This window comes from Cydia amplana, chromosome 4 (genome assembly GCF_948474715.1).
Source record: "Cydia amplana chromosome 4, ilCydAmpl1.1, whole genome shotgun sequence".
Classification (NCBI taxonomy): Eukaryota; Metazoa; Arthropoda; class Insecta; order Lepidoptera; family Tortricidae; genus Cydia; species Cydia amplana.
Genome location: NC_086072.1, coordinates 1,467,989 through 1,492,592, shown reverse-complemented (window position 1 = coordinate 1,492,592; position 24,604 = coordinate 1,467,989). Strand labels below are relative to the sequence as shown.

General features: G+C 36.8%; 3 protein-coding genes across 5 annotated transcripts in view; 1 reads left to right on the top strand and 2 right to left on the bottom strand.

Annotated features, from left to right (window-relative positions):
• Window positions 1–4,431, bottom strand: part of LOC134663096 (PRL-1 phosphatase) — a 45,431-nt gene extending 41,000 nt beyond the window's left edge. Inside the window, exon 1 of the mRNA XM_063519426.1 lies at window positions 4,310–4,431. The gene's annotated coding sequence lies outside the window, so the exon portion shown is untranslated. The remainder of the gene's footprint in view (window positions 1–4,309) is intronic.
• A 2,988-nt stretch (window positions 4,432–7,419) lies between these two features.
• LOC134663082 (proteasome inhibitor PI31 subunit) lies at window positions 7,420–10,941 on the bottom strand. 3 transcript variants are annotated; one of them, XM_063519407.1, is made up of 7 exons: window positions 10,854–10,941; window positions 9,685–9,869; window positions 9,450–9,599; window positions 8,987–9,173; window positions 8,282–8,372; window positions 7,869–8,015; window positions 7,420–7,560 (listed from the first exon to the last, which is right to left on the bottom strand). In XM_063519407.1, exons 2-7 carry the CDS (start codon window positions 9,826–9,828, stop codon window positions 7,425–7,427), a joined length of 855 nt encoding a protein of 284 aa, XP_063375477.1. In that variant the 5' UTR covers window positions 9,829–9,869; window positions 10,854–10,941; the 3' UTR covers window positions 7,420–7,424. The 3 variants fall into 3 exon arrangements, with proteins under 3 accessions (XP_063375477.1, XP_063375478.1, XP_063375479.1); XM_063519408.1 differs by lacking the exon at window positions 10,854–10,941 and adding an exon at window positions 9,953–10,036; XM_063519409.1 differs by lacking the exon at window positions 10,854–10,941 and having other exon boundaries at window positions 9,685–9,879.
• LOC134663099 (kinesin-like protein KIF13A) overlaps window positions 10,459–24,604 on the top strand; it is a 247,270-nt gene continuing 233,124 nt past the window's right edge. The window contains exons 1-2 of the mRNA XM_063519432.1: window positions 10,459–10,676; window positions 21,703–21,787. Coding sequence (XP_063375502.1) covers window positions 10,622–10,676; window positions 21,703–21,787 — 140 coding nt within the window. The 5' untranslated portion in view covers window positions 10,459–10,621. The remainder of the gene's footprint in view (window positions 10,677–21,702; window positions 21,788–24,604) is intronic.

The following is a 24,604-nucleotide window of genomic DNA, read 5'->3' as shown; positions in this document are numbered from 1 at the left end:
TATCTCTCAAAGAAAACTCAAATGCCTACCGTTTTAATACCTACACAAAAATACAATGGAATGACCTTCAACGCACCGCTCCCCGCACCGCGCGCACCGGCACAAAGCTAGGGTTGCCGACGCTTAGAAATTATTTTACAAATAAGTACCTACCTACTTACCTAAACTATAGATTGTATGAAAGATACCTACCTACTTACCTAAGGTACAAATATAAGTTTTATTAATTGTAAAATAACTATGAGCAAGATAAGTTGCAATAAGTAATTAATAATTATAATATTCCTTTTATCATTCTCTTTATTTATCTTTTGTCTTAAGTTAGGGTTTTTCCTTATTTTATTATTTATTATGATGAGTGACTGCGAAATATTTTAAAAGGTCATATCTCCCTACAGTAACCGTAGTGTTTACGCCGTTTTATAAACCGCGTAAACACTACGCGGTTTATAAAACGGCGTACTACGTAGTTTGCGACTATCGTAAAAAAAATTGGTATAAGTACTTATATTGAAAACGTCTAATAGTTACTTTTCCTATCAATCGGTAGAGCAAACACGGATTTTTTTATTAGTTTTTTTTTTGTTTCTGCATCCATCCACAATTCCACACTACAACATGTGTTATTTGTTCGTGAAGAAGACATTTATTTCGCATACATTTTGGCATATTCGAGCGCCGGCGACCAACTAGCTTGATTTTATACCGTGAACGGGAAGAGATTCGTAGGTATAAATCCGTGCTCGCGCGGAGAGTTCCATAGGCCTGAGCGCCTACCGCGAACCACGTTCGACGTGTTGCCTCTCTGTCGCACTTGTAAATTCGTACGTAAGTGTGACAGGGAGGTAACACGTCGAACGTGGTTCGCGGTAGGCCCTCTGTCCAGGGTATCTTAATGGAGTGGAGCGAAGATGGCATAATATAAATAATCGGATTTCGGTATTGACCCCGACGAGGCCATCAAACAAAAAAAAATGTGGAATGTAGTCAACGGTATCATGGTTTTAAATAAAAACAATGACTGGTTTTAACAGATAGGGCCAGTTGCATATCACAAATAAAGAAACATGTTTATTTGCAGTATGGACGGGCCCCGACTTTCCCCTAAAAACAGAAATAGTACAAAAAGACGACAATTTGTGGGCAGCAAAAATGTAAACAAAACTCATGGTTTGTCATGGTTTGTAAAAAAAAACAACGGGTTGCACTCCGGGAGTGCCGGCAGAAGTGAAAACTCAATGACTAGTGCAAAATGTCTGCAGCACTATGTATAATTGATGTTAATGCCATCTAGCATTATTTCGTCGCATTACTTGAAACCCCTAAGCACATCACTGTTGGTACTCGAGTTATATTAATACCGGTTAGAGGAAAACTCACTAGATGGCATTTAAATCAATAAAGAAAAACTCAATAACATTGTAACAGTTTTTTGATCAGGTCACGTGTCCGTCTTACGGTCACGTGATCTGTCGCGAGTTTAACATTTTTTCCCCACCTCAAAAAGTACACAGCGCCGCTAAAGAAGTTTGAAAATACAACACTACTACAATGACGAATATTAGTAGTAAGGTTTATTCGGGTAATTCCGAAAATCATTGTAAAATCACTCATATTCCGTTGTAGTAAGAGTCAGCTTTCGGAATTATCCGCCACTATTCGTTCATTCGGAAATACCCGAATACACCTTATTCATAAGAAGAGTGATTGTCACAATAATTCCATGCCAGAGGTAAATATTGTTATTATTTACTCGCCTCTGGTTATATATTATCCCAACACATACACTCTATTGACTACTACCATGCTTATAAAATAAAATAAAGAGTGCCAATATAACGCTAAAAATAATGTTACTTTGCAATTAAATTGAAAAGTATCAATATTATTCTCGCCTGCGTTGAAACGCGCTTAACTTTGCCGGCGCTCGCGTACCGAGCGCCAACGCCATCTATCGAGTGTTATTTCGTGAAATCGGTGAACGCTCTAAGGAATAAGGCCTCTTAAGTACAAAGTGCTTCTGGCTTTATAGATATTTGCCATTTTCAGAATTACCCGGGGTCCCATTGTTTCCCATAAAGTTTGTATTATTTGTCATATTATCATTAGTCCTAAAACTGAAACCATTAACTTATCAGGATTTTCGTAAGGTAATCCTATAGATAGGTTAGGCTTGGTTAGGTTTGTTTTGTGGCAATCCTGAAAAGTGACTCGTTTCGGAACCAAATAAAATAAATTATGACTAACGAAAATGCGGGCAAACAATACATTATGACTTTAAAGTTTTTGGGAAACAATAGAGACCCAATTACCCCCCTTTTGAAGTTATCACAGTGCACTTTGCCTGTAAACAACAATCTTGTATGTTTACAAGTATTCAAGCAAAATATGTACATACTATCTATTCAATATTCATCACTACTTTCTCGAGAAAAAATATGTTATTTTTAAAACATTCCGCTGTATAAGTACTTAGTTGTTTACATTAACGAACTCGCGACAAGGATAGATGGCATAGAGTCAAAACTCCTGACAACGCATCTGTTTACAAAAAAACACTTTTTGTACCAAATTGAGTTCTATTACAAAGACGATACGTGTTAATTTCCATTACGCTACAATTAAAATGTGCGTGTTGACGTCACGGCGGGGGGGTCATTGACCGTACGCGCTATTCAAGCTCAGGTAACTCAGGGTCAATATAATGCATTAGGTAAAAAAGCTTTTGTCTGGAAAGGGATGAAATATTTAAGCTCATACTTAGACCGAAGAGAATTAAAATAAAACTGCACATGATTTAACAAAGAAATGTGAGGTCTACATACAATGTACATATGTGATCCAATGGGATAGGTCTATCCACATTAAAACATATATAAGAAGTAATTTTAGATGATCAGCAATGGGATAGGTCTATCCACATTAAAACATATTGAAAGTAATTTTACATACCAAGCAGTCAGTCTGCGAAATATATGATTTAAGAGATTCAATTTCAATAGATTCCTAAGCTTAAGTGACTGATGACACCAGTGGTGGGCAAACTTTCTATTTGGGGGGCCAGAATTGAAGCAAATAAGCATTTTTATTATTTCACAGGCCATATACATACTAATTATTTTGAAGGACCTTTGAAAATCGTTTAAATCCTTTATAATCGTTGGGCCGGACTTTGCCCACCACTGGATTACACTATCTATCTGCAAACCAAACGGACAACAAGAGTTACAAGACTCCTCATTCACACTTGCACGATGGTTGCAAGAGTGAAAGAGATAGTTGGCTTGGTTCTTAGATACTTAGGTTAATGAAGAGAAGACTGTCTACTAATATGAAAGTTTTTGCCTTATGATATTCACATTAATCTTATGGCATTTTCTGCTGTCCACTTAATTAACTTTTAAAGGTAAAAGATTAGTAAGGGGCATTCAAGCAATGATCCTGGTTTAACATTGTTTGACATAAAAGTAAAACAATGTAATGACAATTGCTATTATCAAAGAACACAATGGTTGTTTATAAATTTATGAGGCACAATGTAGGTAGTCAAGAAATGGCAAACTAATGAAGCAAAAGATTTCTAAGGACTTTGGACCAAGAATGAAAAGATCCTATAAGTTTTCTAGTGATACTTGGATATTTTGCATAAAAACATTAAAATTCCTTTGCCAAACAAGTGTATTCATACACGTAATCTACTTAAAACTCATAAAATACTATGAAAACAAGGAAAACCGTCACAATTTCAATTATAGCTCTAGAAAACATTTTAAACAGTCTACCCGATGCTAACTGCATTCTCAATTCCATGCTTTAGTAGCAATACAACTATCAATCATATCAAAACCTTAATATAGGCGTAAATTAACCAGAAGTATGTTAAGTTCTAACTGCAAGAGAGCGTGAGTCATTCGGTGCGCCGTCGTTCGAGCTACGCACTAATTAACAACAATAAAAAATGGTCGCAAATGTTACAATTACAATCACGGAAGACAATTACAATCATCCACCCACAACACCTAACAAGTGTAATACGGACACCTGTAACTTGGACCAATCTGAAAGGTTCAGCCTACACGCCCATCATAAATCAAACGACGAAGAGCTAGCTAGTGAGTAGTGACCGTGTCCAGAGTGAATTTATTAGGTAGAATTCAGAGGAAAATGTGAATATAATTTTAATTTTAGATCATTCCATGACGCTTGGCTGGTGACGTCTATCGCTAGGAGGGCACGACCTTAGCAATTATCAGTGGAATTCACAGAAAAAATACAATGAAATCAGAAATATAATTGCAAGTTCACTTACCACCACAGCCATACACATTGAATAAAAATTATACGGATTTAGCCGTGAACAGCCAAGAGAAAACACCACACACGCCAAATACGTGTGCCTTGCACAAAAAAATAGCTGCACTAATTCTAAGGTTACCAGGTCATAAAATAGCTAAGAAAACTACCATCCTGTTTTGTGTTGCCATTACAAAGACTAAAATATTCTACCACCGTTTTGCTCCAATGAGTGCATCAACTTCAAGACATCCGCAGTTAAAGCCCTTGCTACACGGTCGCCGACAAGCCCCCAGACCGCGTGGCCTTGGTCCGTCCCGGACCGTGTAGACAGTTGTTTCCAACAAAATTTGACCAAAACTGACCAAAGTCAGACCAAGGTCAGACGGTTAGTAGGCTTGTCGGCGACCGTGTAGCAAGGACTTTTGTTTTAAAAAATAATATGTAATCCAAAATGATGTTAAAGCTGTAACAGAAGGGGGTACTGTACGCTACCATGATCCGGTCAGCATATCTCTTTCTCGCTCTCACTTATATTAAATACATTGTGTGGGTTCCAATAACTGGAGCAAGTACAGGCCGAGCAGCCCTAGTAGCACGGTCGAATTTTTATCGTTTATCACCATGCCTGTCACGTTCTAACAAGTATGTAAGTGCGAAAGTGACGGCCATAGTGATAGTCGATAAAAATGGAACCGTGCTGAGCCCGCAGAGGCTATTTGCGCATGCAACTTCATGTTTCTTGTCACTATCTACTTGATGCTGACTGAACTAGCTCACACCTTTACCATCTCCAGTCACAGTCAGTTTAGATGACACAAATCACACGAGAGGCTCGCGAGTCGCGTTCGTACACTATTATTTAATTATTATAATATTTTGTTCAATCGGTGCAATATTTTGCATAACCAGCTTAAGTACAGAACGCTCGCACACTATCGGACTATTGGCTAGTCTAACTAAATATAGCTGGTCAAGCAAATCTTGTCAGTAAAAAAAGACGCGAAATTCAAATTTTCTATGATACGATATCCCTTCACGCCTACATTTCTCAAATTTTCCGCCTTTTTCTACTGACAAGATCTGCTTGACCAGCAGATCAGATTCAAGCAACATAAATAGATAAATATAAATAAATAAATAAAAATTCTGCCAATAAAATTACGTCCACAAATGTAGACTATACTTAGTGTCCGATCCGACAACATGTAAAATAAAATAGGAACACTTTTGGTACGGAAGCGTATCCTCGTTATAATAATAATACAGTTTCAAAACTGACATTTCCTCATACAGCCCGCCTAAAACCTAGTTGGAATTGGAAACATAAAATTGATTTTACTAATTAATTATTTTTATTATTTATTTTCAACTCTATTGCACATCAAAAAAAGTACAAAAGGTGGATTCAAGACATTCTCTACCAGTCAACCATAGGGCCGAACAGAAAAAAACATTTTTCTATTCTACCCTTTTTAAAACCTATGTGTAATTTTCTACTATAACTAAATATTATTAGTTGATATGGCAACTCTAAAAATGCCACATCACATGGCGGCAAATTTTATTTTAGCAAACTGAATTTTTGACAATACAATGACAGAGAAATATAGTAAGACAAGAGTGCTCACTCCATTCATCAGTTTGACTATTAATTTCAGTGTCTACATCTAGCATCGAGTAGCGGAACTTTCCGGTCGGTGCTACATCTATTGTCAAGTAGCAGTACTGATAGTTCCGCTACTCGATGCTAGATGCTAATCGTCTTTTTGGTACTAAAACTGATGTATGGAGTGAGCAATCTATGTATTTTTTTCTCTATGACAATGAGTAGGTATATTAAAAAAAATAAAGTGAGTACTGGAAAAATTAAGATAGATATTTTATAAAGATTAAGTAAGACATTTTAAACTATTTAGTTTAGAATTGTTATTAAATAAATATTATGTAAACCTGTGTTGTGTGCAATAGTGATTACTACTACTACTACTACATTCTTACGCAAATTGACTAAGTCCTACCGTTAAGCTCAAAAGGGTTTGTGTTGTGGGTACGATATATTATTATTTACTAGCGACCCGCCCCGGCTTCGCACGGGTTAACAAATTATACATAAACCTTCCTCTTGAATCAGTCTATCTATTAAAAAAACCGCATCAAAATCCGTTGCGTAGTATTAAAGAATTTAAGGGCCACCCCACATCTAGCGTCTTTCGAGCGTCGGCGTCTGGTCAGCGCTATGGAAAATGACGTTGCGTCGACGTTCGGCCATAGAGTTGTAGACGCCGACTATCGAAAGACGCTAGATGTGGGGTGGCCCTAAAGATCTAAGCATACATACAGCCAGACAGACAGCGGCAAGCGACTTTGTTTTATACTATGTAGTGATTATATACAAATACTTTACCGTAGTATTCACATACTGCAATTCCACTCGATTATTCCAATAGCAAAAGTTGTGTCCAATGAGTATTTAGCATGTATTTCGGCTTTACAGGACTAGATGGGCGTTTTCTAAAATAAATATTGAAAACCCGATTCTCCCAGATCCTGGTGTTTTTGGGAAGATGGGTAGAATGAGTCCAAGAATGTCCAGATTTGAAAGAATCGGGTTTTCGATATTTATTTTAGAAAAAGCCCAGATTTCTCCAAGTTTTACTTATACATTTCATCCACAAAAAAACACGCTCCGTTCGTGGGTTCCGTCGTCATCTTCGGGATAATAATTATCTTTTGTGGGAGTGGGAGTGTAAAAAGCAAGTGAGAGTGCGCGGCGGGAGCTCGCCCGATTTTTTGCCGGAGTGGTTGCCCCAGGGGTCCTACTTATAAGGGTTACAGGTCGCCCCGGGGTCCTACTTATAAGGGTTACAGGTCGCCCCGGGGTCCTACTTGTAAGGGTTACAGGTCGCCCCGGGGTCCTACTTATAAGGGTTACAGATTGCCCCGGGGGTCCTACTTATAAGGGTTACAGGTCGCCCCGGGGGTCCTACTTATAAGGGTTACAGGTTGCCCTGGGGGTTGCCCAGTCATAGAGAGCGCGCGCGTATGAATGTCGGAGTGGAACTGTGTATTGAAATGAAAGGTACAACACGTCCAACAAAAAAGTTTATTGTCTTTATCGTTAGGTCAGGCTACATAAACATGTGGTCGTTGAAGCCTCCAGGGGGCGGCAGGTGGTCGGCGTCGGGGGGCGGGCGGCGGCCGGGCGCGGGGGGGCCGGGCGCGGGACCGAACGGGTCGAAGCGCGCGCCTGGAGGGACTGCCCCTCTGGAATAACAACAAAATGTGGTTAAATGCGCAAAAATAATATTGATACAAGTTACATCGGTAATCCACCCGGCACACCAAGTCCCGGGTTCTCAAAATCTCGTTGAGATCCCGACGGGTTGAACAGCATAGCACAGCAGCAGCAGGCGTTTGCCTGCAGCAAAAGGGTCTTAATCTTAGCAAAATGTTGATATAAGTTACCTTGGTAATCCACCAGGCACCCGAGTCCCGGGTTCTCGAGGTCCAGCTGGGTCCTAACAGGTTGAACGGCATAGGGGTCTAATACTGAACCGGTTGATATAAGTTACCTCGGCAAGCCTCCCGGTACGCCGAGGCCAGGGTTCTCGAGGTCCCGTCGGGGTCCGAACGGGTTGAACAGCATACCCCCACCGCCGGGAGCGAAAGGGTCTAGATCTGAGCGCCCGATGTTTGGGAGAGGTGCTGTCGGAGGCTCCCTGAATGAAATAACAAAAAATTTAATTCTTGAATGTAAATAATCAGTTTTTTTACTTCCGACTGTTGCAAAGCCAAAAATTGAAAAATTGACCTGAGTATGTGTTCGTCCCTTTGTCTTCTTTTAAGTCAAAAATACTGAACCAATTTTTAATAGATGGTATGAGATTAGATTACTCAATGCGTGAGTGATCATGCCTCCACTCACATACTTTACAGACTATTAAATATTAATCTGTCATAAAATAATAATTGTTAAATAAAATACCACAAATCCCGTGTGTCAGGGTGCGGGCCAGATGGGTGTGGTCTTGGAGGCACTCTCAGTGGATCATCGGGAAGCCTCCTGTTTGGTTCGCCTGTAAATAAAAATAAAAATATTCAAAATAAGTTTTTGTTAAATAAAAATTCATGATAAGATTGCTTTACATCTTTCTTTTTCAATAATTACCTTGTTTCTTTCCATAACTTACAGTGTTAAACTTTAATGATATTACTTCCAATTTTAATCTAAATCATCTTATATAATCTGGCGTTGACACCATTACATTTACACCTATGGCAAAGATGAGACTTTGTTTACAAACATTGTAAAAAACTCATACCCAATTTATTGTAAAAATTAAATTGAGTATGAGATTTTCAATATAATCAATATTTCTTATTGATTGTTTTCAACCATAAATATGTGGCAACATATTATGAATTATTATACTTTCATTAGACTAGGTAGTGTTTTTGGAAAAAAACCTTGGAAAAAATACAGTGTATATGCTACTCTTGAAATACTTCTGAAACACTAGTAAGCTAATATTTGGTCTGATGATGATGAATGATGACATACTAAGGCTTGGTTTAATAATTAAACTGTACCAAATAAAACAGCAGCCAAATAAAATAAAGTCAAAGGTAAGATTTGTGATACTTTGGCCGAATGCAAAAAAATAAAGTCAATTTTTTGGGCTATACTTACTTCTGGTAGAAGTTTGAGTTTCAGCCGTAGTAGTAGGCCTCTCTGTGATAGTATCAACAAGATCCCGCTTCACATTGTACATGAGGTCCTTGTAGCCTGGCAGCATTTTGGCTATGGGGCCACTGGTCTCTTTTACAGTATCGTCTATCTTCAAGGCAAGGTTGGATACTGCCAAGTCTTCAGATCTCTGGAATTGTTAAGAATGTGTAATGTAAGATCATTGTGCTGTTTGAGGGTAGATTAAATATATTCTGAACCCAGATTATTATATTCTATAGGATAATAGATGCACTGTTAGAGACCTTTGGTACTTTGAGGCCTACAGAATTGACAAAATAAAGGTAAACCACTAGAACTCAATTACCAATACTTTATAATTGAAGTAATTTTTTTTGTGAGATATAAAAACAGTGTTTAATGTAGTTAGAAATTGCTGTACTACATAAAAACGACTGTATGTTACCATTAAATTGACAATGAGAGTGCCATCTGTGTTCAATCCATGTAGAATGTACAATTTGCCCTCCAAAACGTATCTCAAAGTATAGTTGTCTTTATCATTCCAGCCCGTTGGCAGCACCTCGCTCTTGTCCTCATCTCCTGACAGGGTTCTCTGTAAATATAATACGTATTTACCAGCATGTATAAAATGCGATGTATGTTGTAGTAGTTAAAATTTGTTCAAAGATATCTCGAACCTCGTCGCCTATTCCAATAGTGCGGAATCCTCTTTTAGTTAAATTCCAATGTATGAAGGCAATGAGCACATCAGACTTCCGTTTTATATCTTTTTCGACAGTTTTAAAAGTTAAATCCCAGCCGAATAGCGGATCTGCTGCCATTTTGATTGCCTTTGGAAAAACTTTACCTAATTTATTTGGACCTGTAACAAACTTTATGATTACACTCAAAGCAACGGCAAATGAACATACAAATGGTTTTCTTCCACGATAAATTTATAACTACCAAAACAAGCACCGGGTTTGAGTTAAGTCGTAAAGTGTTTTTACGAAAATAGATTCGTAATTATTATGACATATGAAATGTCAACTTTAGCTGTCAGACGTAAGTGTTGCAATTTGAAAATCAGACGCAAATCTATTATTACTATAGTTTGTCAAAGGACTGTCAAACTGACTGTTAATAATTCAAATGAATTGTGAAATATTACTATCTTTGTCTTACACTAGTACTAGCACCCAAAAAAAGATGAGTACGGTTTTTTTTTCTTATTTACTGGCAATTTGGTTTGACCAACTATATTTACTTTAATTCATGTTTAATTCAGAGTATTATGACAGAAAATTAAAGAAAAACCGTGTTTCACTTTAAATCAAAAACGTTATCTTTATTTAAGTTTCGATACAAAACGCCACCCCGACGTCCAATCTACTATAAGAAGTGAATGGCAGGCTTTATTACCGGTTTATCGGTTTGCTAAATCGTGTCAAATCACTATTTCCATGTAAAAACAACATGGCGGACGGGCAGTGTCAATTTGGGAACGTCGTGATCATAACGTAAAATAATGGATTTTGTTGTTTTAGAATATGGGTGAATATGTGCAATAAATTATTATACTTTCATGTGCTAAGTGTTGTGTTTTGATTGTATTTGTGTAAATTAAGTGAAACAATGGCCTCGGATAAGATAAAAGTAGCCGTTCGGGTACGACCCTTTAACAGACGAGGTAAGGAGTTTTCAATTGCTAATAAATATTTTGCTATCTCGCAGGTGACTAACAGTTTACACTACATTATCTTTTAATATCGCTCCTTTTACCTCTACGATAAAAACGTCACTTGTACACATAAACATTTTGGCTAAAAGTTAAAAATTAAGTATTAGTGAAATTACTACGTTTTACCTTGAATTTAGTACATTTTATATTGAATCACTTTGTTCTTGGTTTCTATTTCTTGTCTTACTTTATCTTTGATGTACGTGCTTCATTTTGAATGTATGCAACCTTGTTTTTGATTCATTATGATTTAGTTTTATAAGTTTTATTTAACAACACAGTCTTTGTTTATAAATCATTGTTATTATTTATTTTTAAATTGTTTTACGTCTTTCAATTCTATCTAGTATAGGTTTTTTTATATAATTTTATAGCTGCCAGTACCCTTAAACCTTATGTCAAGAAAGAAAGGAAAACTAAACTCTTTAGTTTATTTTACTTGTGAAGTCCATGTTTTGTAGCTGAATGTTTTAGTTTCAAAAAAATCTACTTGTTGTTGTTGTTAGTAAAAATCATCATAGCAAGGTCATTTAATGAAATCTCCATAAATGATTATTTATCAATATGATTTGTATGTAATGTGTGATAATATACAATATGTATAAATAAGCATCTTTTTTTACCAAAATTGAAAAAAGGTAGCAGGTAATGTTAAAAATGTTAAACAGTTAAATGAAATAGCCTATACGCTTGAGTAATGTATAATACATTTTGTTATAAGGTTGTTAAATTGTCCTAGCACCAAAGAGTGACAGCACGATGTATGCAGCATGAAGTAGTGTTGTGTGGTATCAATTCCAAATATAATTGATATTAATGATAACTACCTACAATCAGTTACTTATGTTATCAGCAACATTCATGATATACATGCATACATATATAATTAGATTACTGTAGATCAGTTTGTTTAATTTACTGAAATGTTTAAAACTCGGTATTGTTAAATAATATTGTAGCCCTAATATGTGTAAATAAGATGCAGCTTTGGAAAGCTGAACTCCCAGAACTGATTTTATATGGCACAAACTGCCAGTACTCGTAATTTTTTTAGTTTTTTTAAATATAATACTAAGGTTTACAATTTCCTTTTAAAACAACAATATTTTAATAATTTCAAGTTCAAATATACTTTATACATGTTAGACTAGCAACAACCACTTATGAATAGTATAGCTACTTATTACATATAATTATATTATCTTAAGCTAATTTTAAGAGCAATTTATTGATGTAAATATAATTCATAATAGTATTTAATTATTATGCAGACCAAATTTAATACTAATAAATTCACAAAAAGATCGTTGACACATAAAAAAATTGTGTATTAAATACTAGTCTTTCAAGTCTGTAAACATTTCAACATGGCAGATAACATTCACATTTATACCTACATTCTTCTGTAATATGACTCGTATGTTGCCATAAAATAATACAACACATTTGCACATGCGCATAAAAAAAACTGTATTTAAAAAGAAGCTAAACAGGTTTCCTGTGTTTTAAATGTCATGACTCATGACCTTGGTTTAAGTCAGCATCAACCTACAGATCTTATTTACACTTTCTAAGGCCGTTATTCTAGAATTTATTGCCCTAAAAAGGCAAGGCAAATATTCAGGTTGATATACTGGTAAAAATCTGTTTGTTTATTTATTGGTTTCCTTAAAAAACTAAAATAACAACAACAATGTGGCCAAAAAAATAATGAAGAACTAATTTTAGAAGAATGGTTCTAACAAAATGTTAATTATATTTAGTAACTTTATTTTAGAGGATAATTACATGTTATGATGACACTTAAGAGACATTTACATCTCTAAATAATTTTAGATTATAGTTTTTGTATCTTTGTAGTTTTTTTTTCAATACTATTGTTATAGCGTTTTTTGTAATTCGAAATTTAGAGACTTTATACATCTCTATGTAATACTTTAGTTTGATTTGATATTTGCAGCTTAGTTGTATTTTATAATTGTTGATGTGTTTTTTTTTTGCTGTATGTAAATTCCATGTTGACGTGTAAAAGTGCCCATGTGGCCTATTTGCTGAATAAATGTTGATGTTTGATAATAATAAATCACACTGCTTATAGACCAGAGGTCGTGTGTTCAAAACCCACCTGGGTCATTTTGGATCTTTCTTTGAAATTAGCTCTCACTTCATACACTGAGTAATATAATCCAAAGCCGCATTTTCCCTGCCTCATATTTTAATTCTACCAGGCGTGGCTCACTCTGCGATTTTGCCGCGTCGCTAACAAGTATCTATCTACAAGTACATGCGGCCCACACCAATTATGGTGTCTTGCCATAGTAGTTGCCGTGCACCACTAAGGAACGAACGCCTGCTAGCGCTTGCGCGACCTAGTGGTCATATTTGTCGTAATAGACGCGTTTTGTTAGAGTGAATCTTCTGTACATAGTACTACTATTATTTATTCTGTGGTTCTACGCGCAACCTCCACTTTTATACGCTAGCTTTATAGTATTGTGACATGCAGGCAAATCCACATCGTCTAAGCTAGCTTCTTTATAGTAGCCTTGTCAATTGTAGCTCTTGTCAAATCTACGTCTTGGTGCCGCTCTGAAAAGCCGCCATTCGGAGAAACGGCGCATCATTTGCAATGCAGCGTGCACCACGCGCTGAATTGCACACACACATATGATACGAGTACGACACCACATACACACACATGTTCATACACATTTGTGTGTTAAATGTACACGTGCGAGGATGTCGCAGTTTGCACCGTGAATGTAAAGAGAATCACGAGAATTGACGTTTTTCTTATACCGACTTTTACGATTAAATGTGTCATTTAAGTTGGCGGATGCATGTTGGAACAAATGGCAATAAAATGCAGTTCAGTACGTATGTTACAATTTACAATAGATATGCATAAATAGGTACTTACTTATCTGGTATTGCATTGCACTCTTGAATAAAAGAAAATAGTATAGTACTTAGATTAAAAGTAGAGTAGTATAGTTTGGGATTTTTGGATAGTAGTAGTAGCATAAACTGTCGCCCGCGGTACCTATTTCCGACCGATATGACCTTCAAACCTTCAAGAAGCACGGCGCACAAAGTACGCACAAAGAACTGTCTGCATAAATTTTAACATAATATACGAAACGTACTTAGTTATGCTGAAAAAATTTACAAACACGGCATGCGATACTACTATAGCTGAATATGTGAATTACAATTAAGTTATGTGGGATGTCACGATAATTCAAAGATTCTTCATTACCTATTATATTTCACAAACAGTTAACACCGAAGAAAATCAAATAAAGAGCGGTTTCGGCGGTCTCCCCTAAACGATGTCTTCACTTAAATTATATCGCAATTTTTTATGGCGAAAGTACATTACAAATATCCGGAAAACCAAACCCAGGATGATATTACGTAAACAAAGCAATTCGCACAATCAGCGTTCGTCACGGTAGATAACCGCGGTCCAGCTGACCATTGTGGAGTTAATGTCTTTGTAATAGGGTATATTATTGGTCAGTTGGTTGTGGTACCTTAATAAGATCGCTCCACTTTCGAAGAAGTTTGCGCAATCGTATTGAATTGACGATTGATGTTCGTTGTTTACTTTTACAGCTGTTTAGATCCATTATAAGTGTGCATTCCCAATATTCCCATTAAACATTTGTATCAAGTTCTAGACCAAGTTATGTTGGAACTTACAATAAAATATGTAGTTTGTAAGGGTGGTAACAGTTTGGCCGTGATGTTTTCAGGATGTCATTATCGCTGTTGGTCACTCAATGACCATTTATTTTCAGTACCTACTAGTTTTTAAGTCTTCACTGTTAGCATTATATGTATCACTAGCGACCCGCCTCGGCTTCGCACGGGTTAACAAATTATACATAAACCTTCCTCTTGAATCACTATGATTCATATCACAATGTAGTGATTAGCAGAAAACGTCCACTGCTAAACAAAGACCCCAAGAATCTTTATTGCCTCTGTTTTCTGTGATCTTGATCAGATCTTCTTCAACTCCAAAGGCGGCCCTAATTTCATAAACAGTTGCTCAAATGCATCATCGTATGATTCTCTTTCACAGTTTGGCCGTGATTTAATGTTATGAGAACGTGACATGACACTGTCAGCGTTTTTTATACGGTACGGTTCCACCAATGGCAATCAACGTAAATATACTTATTATTATGAAATGAACCTGTAAAATTAAATTTCGATTTACAGACGGCTTGGTGCAACCGACGAATTTGTAATTAGCTTTAAATTAGCATTGAATTAAAAAGCGGCCAAGTGAGAGTCGGACTCGCCCATGAAGGGACCGTATTTAGGGGATTTATGACGTATTAAAAAAAAACTACTTACTAGATCTCGGTCAAACCAATTTTCGGTGGAAGTTTGCATGGTAATGTACATCATATATTTTTTTTAGTTTTATCATTCTCTTATGAGTGTATACTGTAGTTTCCTAAATGGCAGTTAATACCATTCTCATTTTTTTCCACTTTTTATTTTTCTCGTAAGCTTCATTTATCAATAGCAATTATAATCATTCTCATATTTACCCATTCTATGTATTTATTAGTAGCTTATTTTCTCGATATGTTTTTGAACCGTTTTCATATTTACCCATTCTATGTATTTATTAGTAGCTTATTTTCTGCCTGACATAACAACAACAAACTATGAAAAACGCTGGGGTGTCCATCAAATCTGGAGTTCGTCGGACTGTTTCTTTTCAAAAAACATTTCCTTTGCAACTTAACTAGACGGAGCCCCGCTTCGCGGGGCTCCTATTTCTGAGCGCTTTGCCCTTCGGGCATCTGAAGCTACCTAACGAACCTAACCTACCTAGCTATTGATTTAGTGAGACGTCCGTGAAAACATTACACTTTGGGGAAAAAAGCGTAGGTAGGTAAGTAGGTTAGGTTCGTTAGGTAGCTTCAGATGCCCGAAGGGCAAACCGCCCAGAAATAGGAGCCCCGCGAAGCGGGGCTCCGTCTATTTAAGTTGGAAAATAATGCGAATGGTTACAAAACATACCGGGAAAATAAGTTTTTCAAAAAAAAAATAGAATGGAAAAATATGCGAATGACTAAAGTTGCTATAGGGAAAGGAAGATTACGAGAAAAATATAAAGTGAGAAATAATGCGAATGGTATTAACTGCAATTAGGAAATAACGATTTTCGGAACATACAGTATACACTCTCTCTTATTTTAGAAGTTACAGGGGCGGGGGGGACACACATTTTACCACTTTGGAAGTGTCTCTCGCGCAAACTATTCAGTTTAGAAAAAATGATATTAGAAACCTCAATATCATTTTTGAAGACCTATCCATAGATACCCCACACATATGGGTTTGATGAATTTTTTTTTTTAGTTTCAGTTTTAAGTATGGGGAACACCCAAAATTTACTGTTTTTTTTCTATTTTTGTGTGAAAATCTTAATGCGGTTCACAGAATACATCTACTTACCAAGTTTCAACAGTATAGTTCTTATAGTTTCGGAAAAAAGTGGCTGTGACATACGGACGGACAGACAGACGGACAGACAGACAGACAGACATGACGAATCTATAAGGGTTCCGTTTTTTGCCATTTGGCTACGGAACCCTAAAAATGACTCATTGATGAATATAAAACAACTAGGCCAATGTACATATGTATTTAAAATTAAATCGAAAACCCCACAGCATACTGCCATAAGTGCCATATTCGTAATATATTCTAAAACAATCATAATACCGAAAGGTATATGGCGGGACGACTTGGATGTATCCGAAATGAGTGGGAAAATACTAACGACAGAAGTGGACACTAAGTTAGGCTGATAAAAAAAAACAATACCTATTTTAAACTTAAATAACCAATGAAAATTAAACTACCAGTATAACGGTGTGGCATTTACTCTGAAATAGTAATATTATCTTCGTGTCCGCCAACAAAATTGCCCTGCTACATATTTATAGGCTTTCAGCGACCTTAACTCGACCTTGAACTATAGTTCGTTTTTTTTTGCATTAGAAAGAAGGTAAGCGATCTTGACATGTCTTTTAATTGAATAACGCTTTTTAAAAATCAGTAACTTATACTTATGAAAGCAGAAGAATATAAATGATCGTATTAGATTCATAATTGTTAAATATTTGCCGTGACTTATTTTTAAAACATGTTTTTCAATTAAAAGACACATCAAGATCGTTTGCCTTTTTTCTAATGCTAAAAAGCGGCCAAGTGCGATTCGGACTCGCCCATGAAGGGTTCCGTATTTAGGCGATTTATGACGTATAAAAAAAAAACTACTTACTAGATCTCGTTCAAACCAATTTTCGGTGGAAGTTTACATGGTAATGTACATCATATATTTTTTTTAGTTTTATCATTCTCTTATTTTAGAAGTTACAGGGGGGGGGGGACACACATTTTACCACTTTGGAAGTGTCTCTCGCGCAAACTATTCAGTTTAGAAAAAAATGATATTAGAAACCTCAATATCATTTTTGAAGACCTATCCATAGATACCCCACACGTATGGGTTTGATGAAAAAAAAATTTTTGAGTTTCAGTTCGAAGTATGGGGAACCCCAAAAATTTATTGTTTTTTTTTTTCTATTTTTGTGTGAAAATCTTAATGCGGTTCAAAGAATACATCTACTTACCAAGTTTCAACAGTATAGTTCTTATAGTTTCGGAGAAAAGTGGCTGTGACATACGGACGGACAGACAGACGGATAGACGGACAGACAGACAGACAGACAGACATGACGAATCTATAAGGGTTCCGTTTTTTGCCATTTGGCTACGGAACCCTAAAAACGAACTATAGAGCCTCCATCTTGTTGTACAGGTAACAAGACGTTACGTGGTGATAAAAACGAGATGTCTATTGAAATTATTTTTAACGGGTCACTCACGTATTATTAAGTCGAAAATGCTCGACAATCTCGACATGTTTCGATCCAAAAATACGTGACCCGTGTAACCCGTTCAAAATAATCGAGTATGAATGTTTTGTAGTTTATTATTGTATATTATTGTAGTATATTATTGTTCGAGATAGTTGAGATAAATAGAAAATAGATAGAGTGCGCCAGACCGCCAAACCTGTTGAAACAAAAAATGGGTATTACTTGTAGAACGGAGTCGCAAAGGTCGTAAAGACACGCTGCGTGTTTGTCCTTGTCAAAAGAACTACTACGATGTCTAAAAAAAACAAATCCCGTTAACCGTGCTTTACTTATACAAACAAACTCATCACAAGTGTTCGTTCGGCTCTTGACCCGCTAACAGCTTATTTTGCCAGGAAACAACGCCCTCTAGTATCATCGCCAACGCTGTTAACTGACAGTTCGTAAATCTTATTACAAAAGGCATAAGGTCCACCGATGGACAGTGAAGAGTGTTGCTGTTTGTACCGTTTACATAGTCTGGCATCGAACGGCCACAACCGGCTTCAAGTAGGTATCGTCTGACTCACCGTCTGTTGCATCTAGTATTGCGAGCACGCTACAATTGCTAAAGGCTTTGTGATGAATGGAATATCAGGTAATAATGTGAACATGCTACCGTACACGAAGTAGGGTGAACATGCTTTGTGATGCATGAAAAAAAAAGATCGCATCAAAAACATTACATGTAAAAAGGTGCAAGTCTCGCAACACTTCTACTACAAAAAAGGTTTGAGATGTAATGTGAAACCAAGTCGGTTATTTTAATCAGTGCCAGGGGGTGTTAAAACCGTATCAATAAGATATCTTTAATTTGTAATACGTTTAATGACGCAGATATGTACGTCATTTTGATATATCGATAAGTAATTAGTCTTTGTTTATCTCTGACGTAGTTAATTTACAGTCAGCGTCAAAAAGACAGTGAAAGCCAAAGTGGCCAAATGTATCGCAAGAAACTCTTACTCCTACGGTAACAAAGTTGTGTTGAATTGTTCGAGCATTTTCGGTCTTTGGCTGTCACTATCTTTTGTGTAGCTGCATCATTGACTTAATGTGTAGCTGTACGGTACACTTTGATTTGACATTTAATAACACCTACACATACATACACAACGCGGAGATATGAAATTACGAACATAGTTCTTGTCTATCAGCGACGTTCCCGTTTCATTGGCATTCGGAAGGCACATTCAGTCTGTATTCTGTACTCTGAATATGAATTTGAAGTACGTGCCTGCTCTACTAGCTAGACTTACAGGCGACATTCGAATCCCTAAAATACTTTGCGTGACTCTAAGGTAGAGTTAAATCAATCTTAAAATGCACGTCGTATCGATTGGAGGAGAGCAACGACTAGCCGCATCTGGCTTCTAGGATATATATGCGGATTTAAACTTGGATTTTATGGTATTATTATTAAATTAACCATTGTTAATATTGTTATTGACCTCGTCCTACTTACTTTTCTTCTCTTTCTTAAAATCCTCTCCAATTTTTTTCCCAGTAGCCTGAATTGCTGTTTCTGACTGCAGGAGACTGACTCTGCAGGAGGACCTGAAGTGTGAGGTCATTTTGTGGCACTTTAATCTTATTTTGTGATTTCTTTTATGTTATGTATTGCCTCGTTTGTTTGTGCTTACGAAAAAGCGCCGCCGCCGCCGGCCTTTTTTGCCACGCCGCCGCCGCCGATAAATGATCGGCGTGAAATCGGCGTGACCTTGAGTGTTGTTAATTAGCTATTCCTAGTTGGTATTTGGATTACAATATGGATTTTTTGTATAATATATGTTACAGTTGTCAAATATACATCAATTATTAATTAAATGAAATAGAATAGCCAGTTGCACAAACTATTTGATACACCATGTAAAGTAAAGATAAAGATTATGAAGTAGGGGTTTTTCCTGTTAATAGTGAATTCACATTGCCTCACATACGAAGGCAGAATGCTCCATCATGAAAAGACTTACAATTAACTAGACAACGAAAACAGGGCTAATGTAATAGAGTCAAGCGAAAATCTAAGAACATTGGTGTGCGAAAATTCTCGAGACCCTGAGTTTCCTAAAAAAAAGTCGTGTGCCAAAAATGTTGAGAAGAGAGAGACAGAGTGACAACACTGTAAATTCACAGTCAATCAGACGAACAGCGCAAATGCTTGCCCCGCGGAAATATGGAAGCTGTAAATGGGTAAAGCATCATTATCTTGTCACTCGATGCTATGGTTATAAGTTCTTGTAACAAATTGTGCTACTATTGTCGCCTTCCTGACGGGATTAACAACAAAAAAATATATCGAAATGGCTACTCTTCTGAAGAAACTTGAAGATGAAAGTTCTAGAGAGGTCTTAAAAGATCAACCATTCCAAAATTAAGGCGATTACGAAAAAGCGAGTAAGTTTATATCTTGGGTTGATAACCAGTGCCGGTGGTATGGTGCCGAAACGTGGAGCTCAAAAAGTGTGAAGTGGTTGGCGCTTTTAAGATGTAGTGTTAACGAAGACTGCTGTTTATACCTTGGTCAGCTAGAAGAACAAACCCCTCCATTCTTTCTCAGAGAGCTCAATATCGCCACTCAGCTCTTCACAACATGCCATGGGTGAGCCCTTAGATTCTTCGGACATACCAACGCATGATGTGGAGAAACACACGAATTTAGGAATGAATAGTAGACGTGCTCGAGTTGGAGCATGTGTGAGATGGTAGAACGCTATGAAGAGGTCGGCTTGCGGCAGTCTGACCGCGCGAAATGGAGACAAAGTACATGTGGTCGTAAATCCTCAGCAATGTGAAAACGAGAAAGAAGATACGTCTCAGTGAGCCTGGTGCTTACTGCTTGTACGACAAGAAAACTAATAAACAGAAGCCATAGCAGTCCACTATGTCTAGCAAAATTCAAGGACATTTGGAGTTCTGTTTTGTTAAAGTACGTCATTTTTATTACGATAAGCCAATGAAATCATGAGAAAATTGAGAGTTACCGATCGGATCGAAAGGTCATTGGGACCAGGTAACCCCTTAATGCAAGCCAGTTACTAGAGAAATTTAAGTTATTATAGCTATGCTATATTCATTTACAACCCCTATTTTACTCACAGTATATTCAAAACTATATGTAGTTCACTGTCCAGCAACCTGGATTGATCAAATCTTCAAGAAAAACAACTAATTAATGATTTTTCTTAAGAAACCTGAAAGTCAAGGTCACGCCGATTTCACGCCGAAGAAATCACGCCGCCGCCGCCGATTTTTTGGCAAACGCCGCCGCCGATCATTTTTTAATCGGCGCACACGTCTATTCCACCTCTCATCTCCTTACTTACGTACGTCTTACCTACACCACACCTTATCTATGCGTAGTTGCGTACACACTTCTGAAACGTTCACATCAGTCGAGCTTAGATTTCTATCAACTGAGCCGAAATTGCTCCATTGACTTAATTGTTTCATTATCAGTGCCACAGTTGCCTAGATTAGACTTGTTAATGTCTATGAGTTGGAACAATGTTAGATAACATTATTAGCATTAACACTCTGAAACTTGATTAGATAGACGCAAATGTAGTATTTACTTGAGCTTAAAAGTAAATTAAGAAAAAATAACGTTTAAAATGTACCGAACGTTATTAAAGGTAATTTAATTATGATGTTCGATGAAACGTTAATAAAAAAACCTTCCAAGCATATTCTAATGTCTCTTTTAACATTTTTCATGTAAAAAGCAGGGAACTTTATGCTCTAAAACATATAAAGTTATTTTTTTATTATTATACGACATTATTAAAAAAATATCATTTCATATGATATTTTCATATGAAAATTGCTGTAAGTAGGTAGTCTACGTAAAATGGTAGCATAATTTTGTATTTGTAAATGTACCAAATACAGATGAGAGTACATAAATTGATAGTACATATTCCAAATTGTGAGAACTTTGGCTATTTTGATATATGTCGACATATTTTTGGTGCCGTGACTTATGTCTTAACTCTAATAATGTTTTTGTTTGTTTCTAGAACTCGAACTCGGCACACAATGCGTGGTGGACATGGAACAACAGCAGACGGTGTTGCAGTATCCACAGGCTCACGACAAAGACAGGTGAGGTCAGGGCTCCAAACTTTGACGATGGCCACGGCTAGGCCCTCGCCCGAGGCCTACAACTAGACCTTCGGCTTACCTTTTCGCGGATTCCCGACGCAGTGAAGTTCTATAAATGTTCTATATTTTTCTACAAATGACAGAACTTCATTAAGACTAGACTAGACGAAAGCTTATGCATCAGGGCTTACCACCAAGACCTTATCCATAGGCAGTGAATCTTTTCACCATGTGGGTGGAATTAAAAATTAATGTATATGTATATGGCCGTTGGCTCTGCCGCTTCCTTTCCGAGGACCAACAGTAACTCGCGGCGCGGGCAAAATCTTAAAAACATAACGAAAGCAAGTCTACTATAGTTTGTTAACACTCAGGGACCTCAGGGTGTGTTTTTACTGGCATGGAGCATCATATTCATATTCGGCTGATTCGGTCTATCAATGCCCAGTTTGTTTGCAACTGATCTGTATTGGAGTCGATTAACTCCAAAGTCGGGTAAATCCTTCTGTCAGATGCGATTTTGGTATTAAGAAAAGGTAATAGGGTAGATATTTGCTGAGAAGATCGAATGGATTTGCCCGAGTTTGACAACAGCGCTATAGCCATACAAAGACGCAATCCTTTAAACTTTTCTATTCACAGCTCCACCCAGTAAGTTGGAAAAACTGCACGTTTAGTCGGATAACGGATACCAGGCCACCGTCCGTCCGGGCTTCCGGCTTTCCGGACGGACTTGGCCTTTTAGTTTTCTGACTCTGTGCTCGATATTGTTGTACTCTTTATGTCACAAAACGGGACTGTGAAAAACAAGTTTTTCTTCATTTCCGACGCTTCGTCCGCACTGTAGAACCTAGTTGAGCTGAAATATTTTATGCACTAATCTAATTTGAAGAGGTAGGATTGGAGCTGTCGTGAGACTCACTAACAATATTAAATTTTACTTGTTACTCTTGACGACATATAAATGTTTTGATACATAATTAAAAGTAATGTAGTGTAGGTTTGTAGGTGGAAGGAATGTCGAAAATGTTGGGATCGCAGTAAGTGGTTCTACGGTGCTGCCGATCATACGATACGAGAAAAAGTAGTCCCGATGGAAATAACAATTTTTTTAAGGCCAACACACACCAAATGCAAAACACGCGCGTAAGCTGTAGCAAAGCTAATAACGCATTTAGTGTCTTTTACTTTAAGTAACATCTTGCGCCTTAAAATAACACTTGCATTACAGTTTCGAAACGCAAACGCACGTAACGTAATGCATTTTAGTGTGTTAACAAAAGTGGCCTTAGTACAATCCTTGCCCTAGTAAAAGCGTGCAACGGAGGAAGACCGCTTGAAGGCTATATGCTATTTCCTCGACTGGCATTTGATTAATGCATGTTTAAGTAATTAGTGTAATTAATAAGGAAATGTAGGTTTTTAGGGTTCCGTACCCAAAGGGTAAAAACAGGACCCTGTTACTAATAAAGACTCCGCTGTCCGTCCGTCTGTCTGTCTGCCACCAGGCTGTAACTCATGAACCGTGATACTCGTAGCTAGCTCTTGGTCGTGTTCTAAGTATGTAACTAAGTACAAGCGGTGTCTATTGAAACTTATTTGTGGCACTGACTTTCTTACGTATGAGTCACACTTCTATAATTAGTAACACCAGCTGGTCTGATTCAGTTACATAATAATAGTGGTAGTATCTATATGCCACGATTAAGGGCCTATTGTATAAAACTGTATAAGGTGCGTTCGTTAACGTTTGATTGTGTGGAAAATGTGTCGTCTCTGTATAATTTATTATAATATTTGACAGTTGCTCGCAATATTTTAATGTTAATTTGATGAGCGATGTTTATGTGTAACGCGTAGCGCCAAGAAGCATCTTATACCTACGGAAATGGGGTAAAATTTTGCCTCACATTTTGGGGTTTATTTCTAGAACGTTCTATTTAGCTAATATTATTAATTCGCATAGATTTCCATGAAAACACACTAATTAATCTAATCTAATAGTTTTTCTAATCTAATAATTATTCAGTGACGTCTTAACATGAAGTTTGCTGATTCAGTATTAGTCTATTCAATCCTTTAGGCTTCGTCACACAGGCGCGTTTTCCGGGCGGGGCGTGAGCGGGGCGCGCCGCTTTTACATATAAAACGCTCACGCCCCGCTCGGAAAACGCGCCTGTGTGACGGAACCATTAGAGAGCGTCTTTCGTCAAATTCAATTCAATTCAATTCAAAAATAATTTATTCAAGTAGGCTTAATAATGAATTAATAAGCACTTTTGACAAGTCATACAAAGTATACGTAATATTACAATGATTGATTAAAACAGAAAATAATAATATTAAAAAACAATACAATTCGTAACAATTAACAATAAATAAAAAGACCATGTCAAACACAAAAAAAAAGGAATAAAAGTCAACAGAAACAATATAAATAATAGAAGTGCGTAAGTCAGCTCAGTCCCAGGCATTTTTGTCATTTACATAATCCTTGATATTATAATAGGCTTTACAAATTAATCTACTCTTAATATGTTTCTTGAATTTATTAAATGGAAGTTCAGTTACACTACTTGGCAGTTTATTGTAGAACCGCACACAGTTACCCTTAAAAGAGTTTTTGATCTTTTGCAGACGTGTTGCAGGCACTGCTAGTTTGTCCTTGTTTCTGGTATTAATGTTATGTATGTCACAATTTCTTTTGAAGTTATCTATATGTTTATGGACATATACAATATTTTCATAAATGTATTGGGAGTATACGGTCAATATATTAATCTCCTTGAACTTATTTCTAAGCGAATCCCTAGCCCT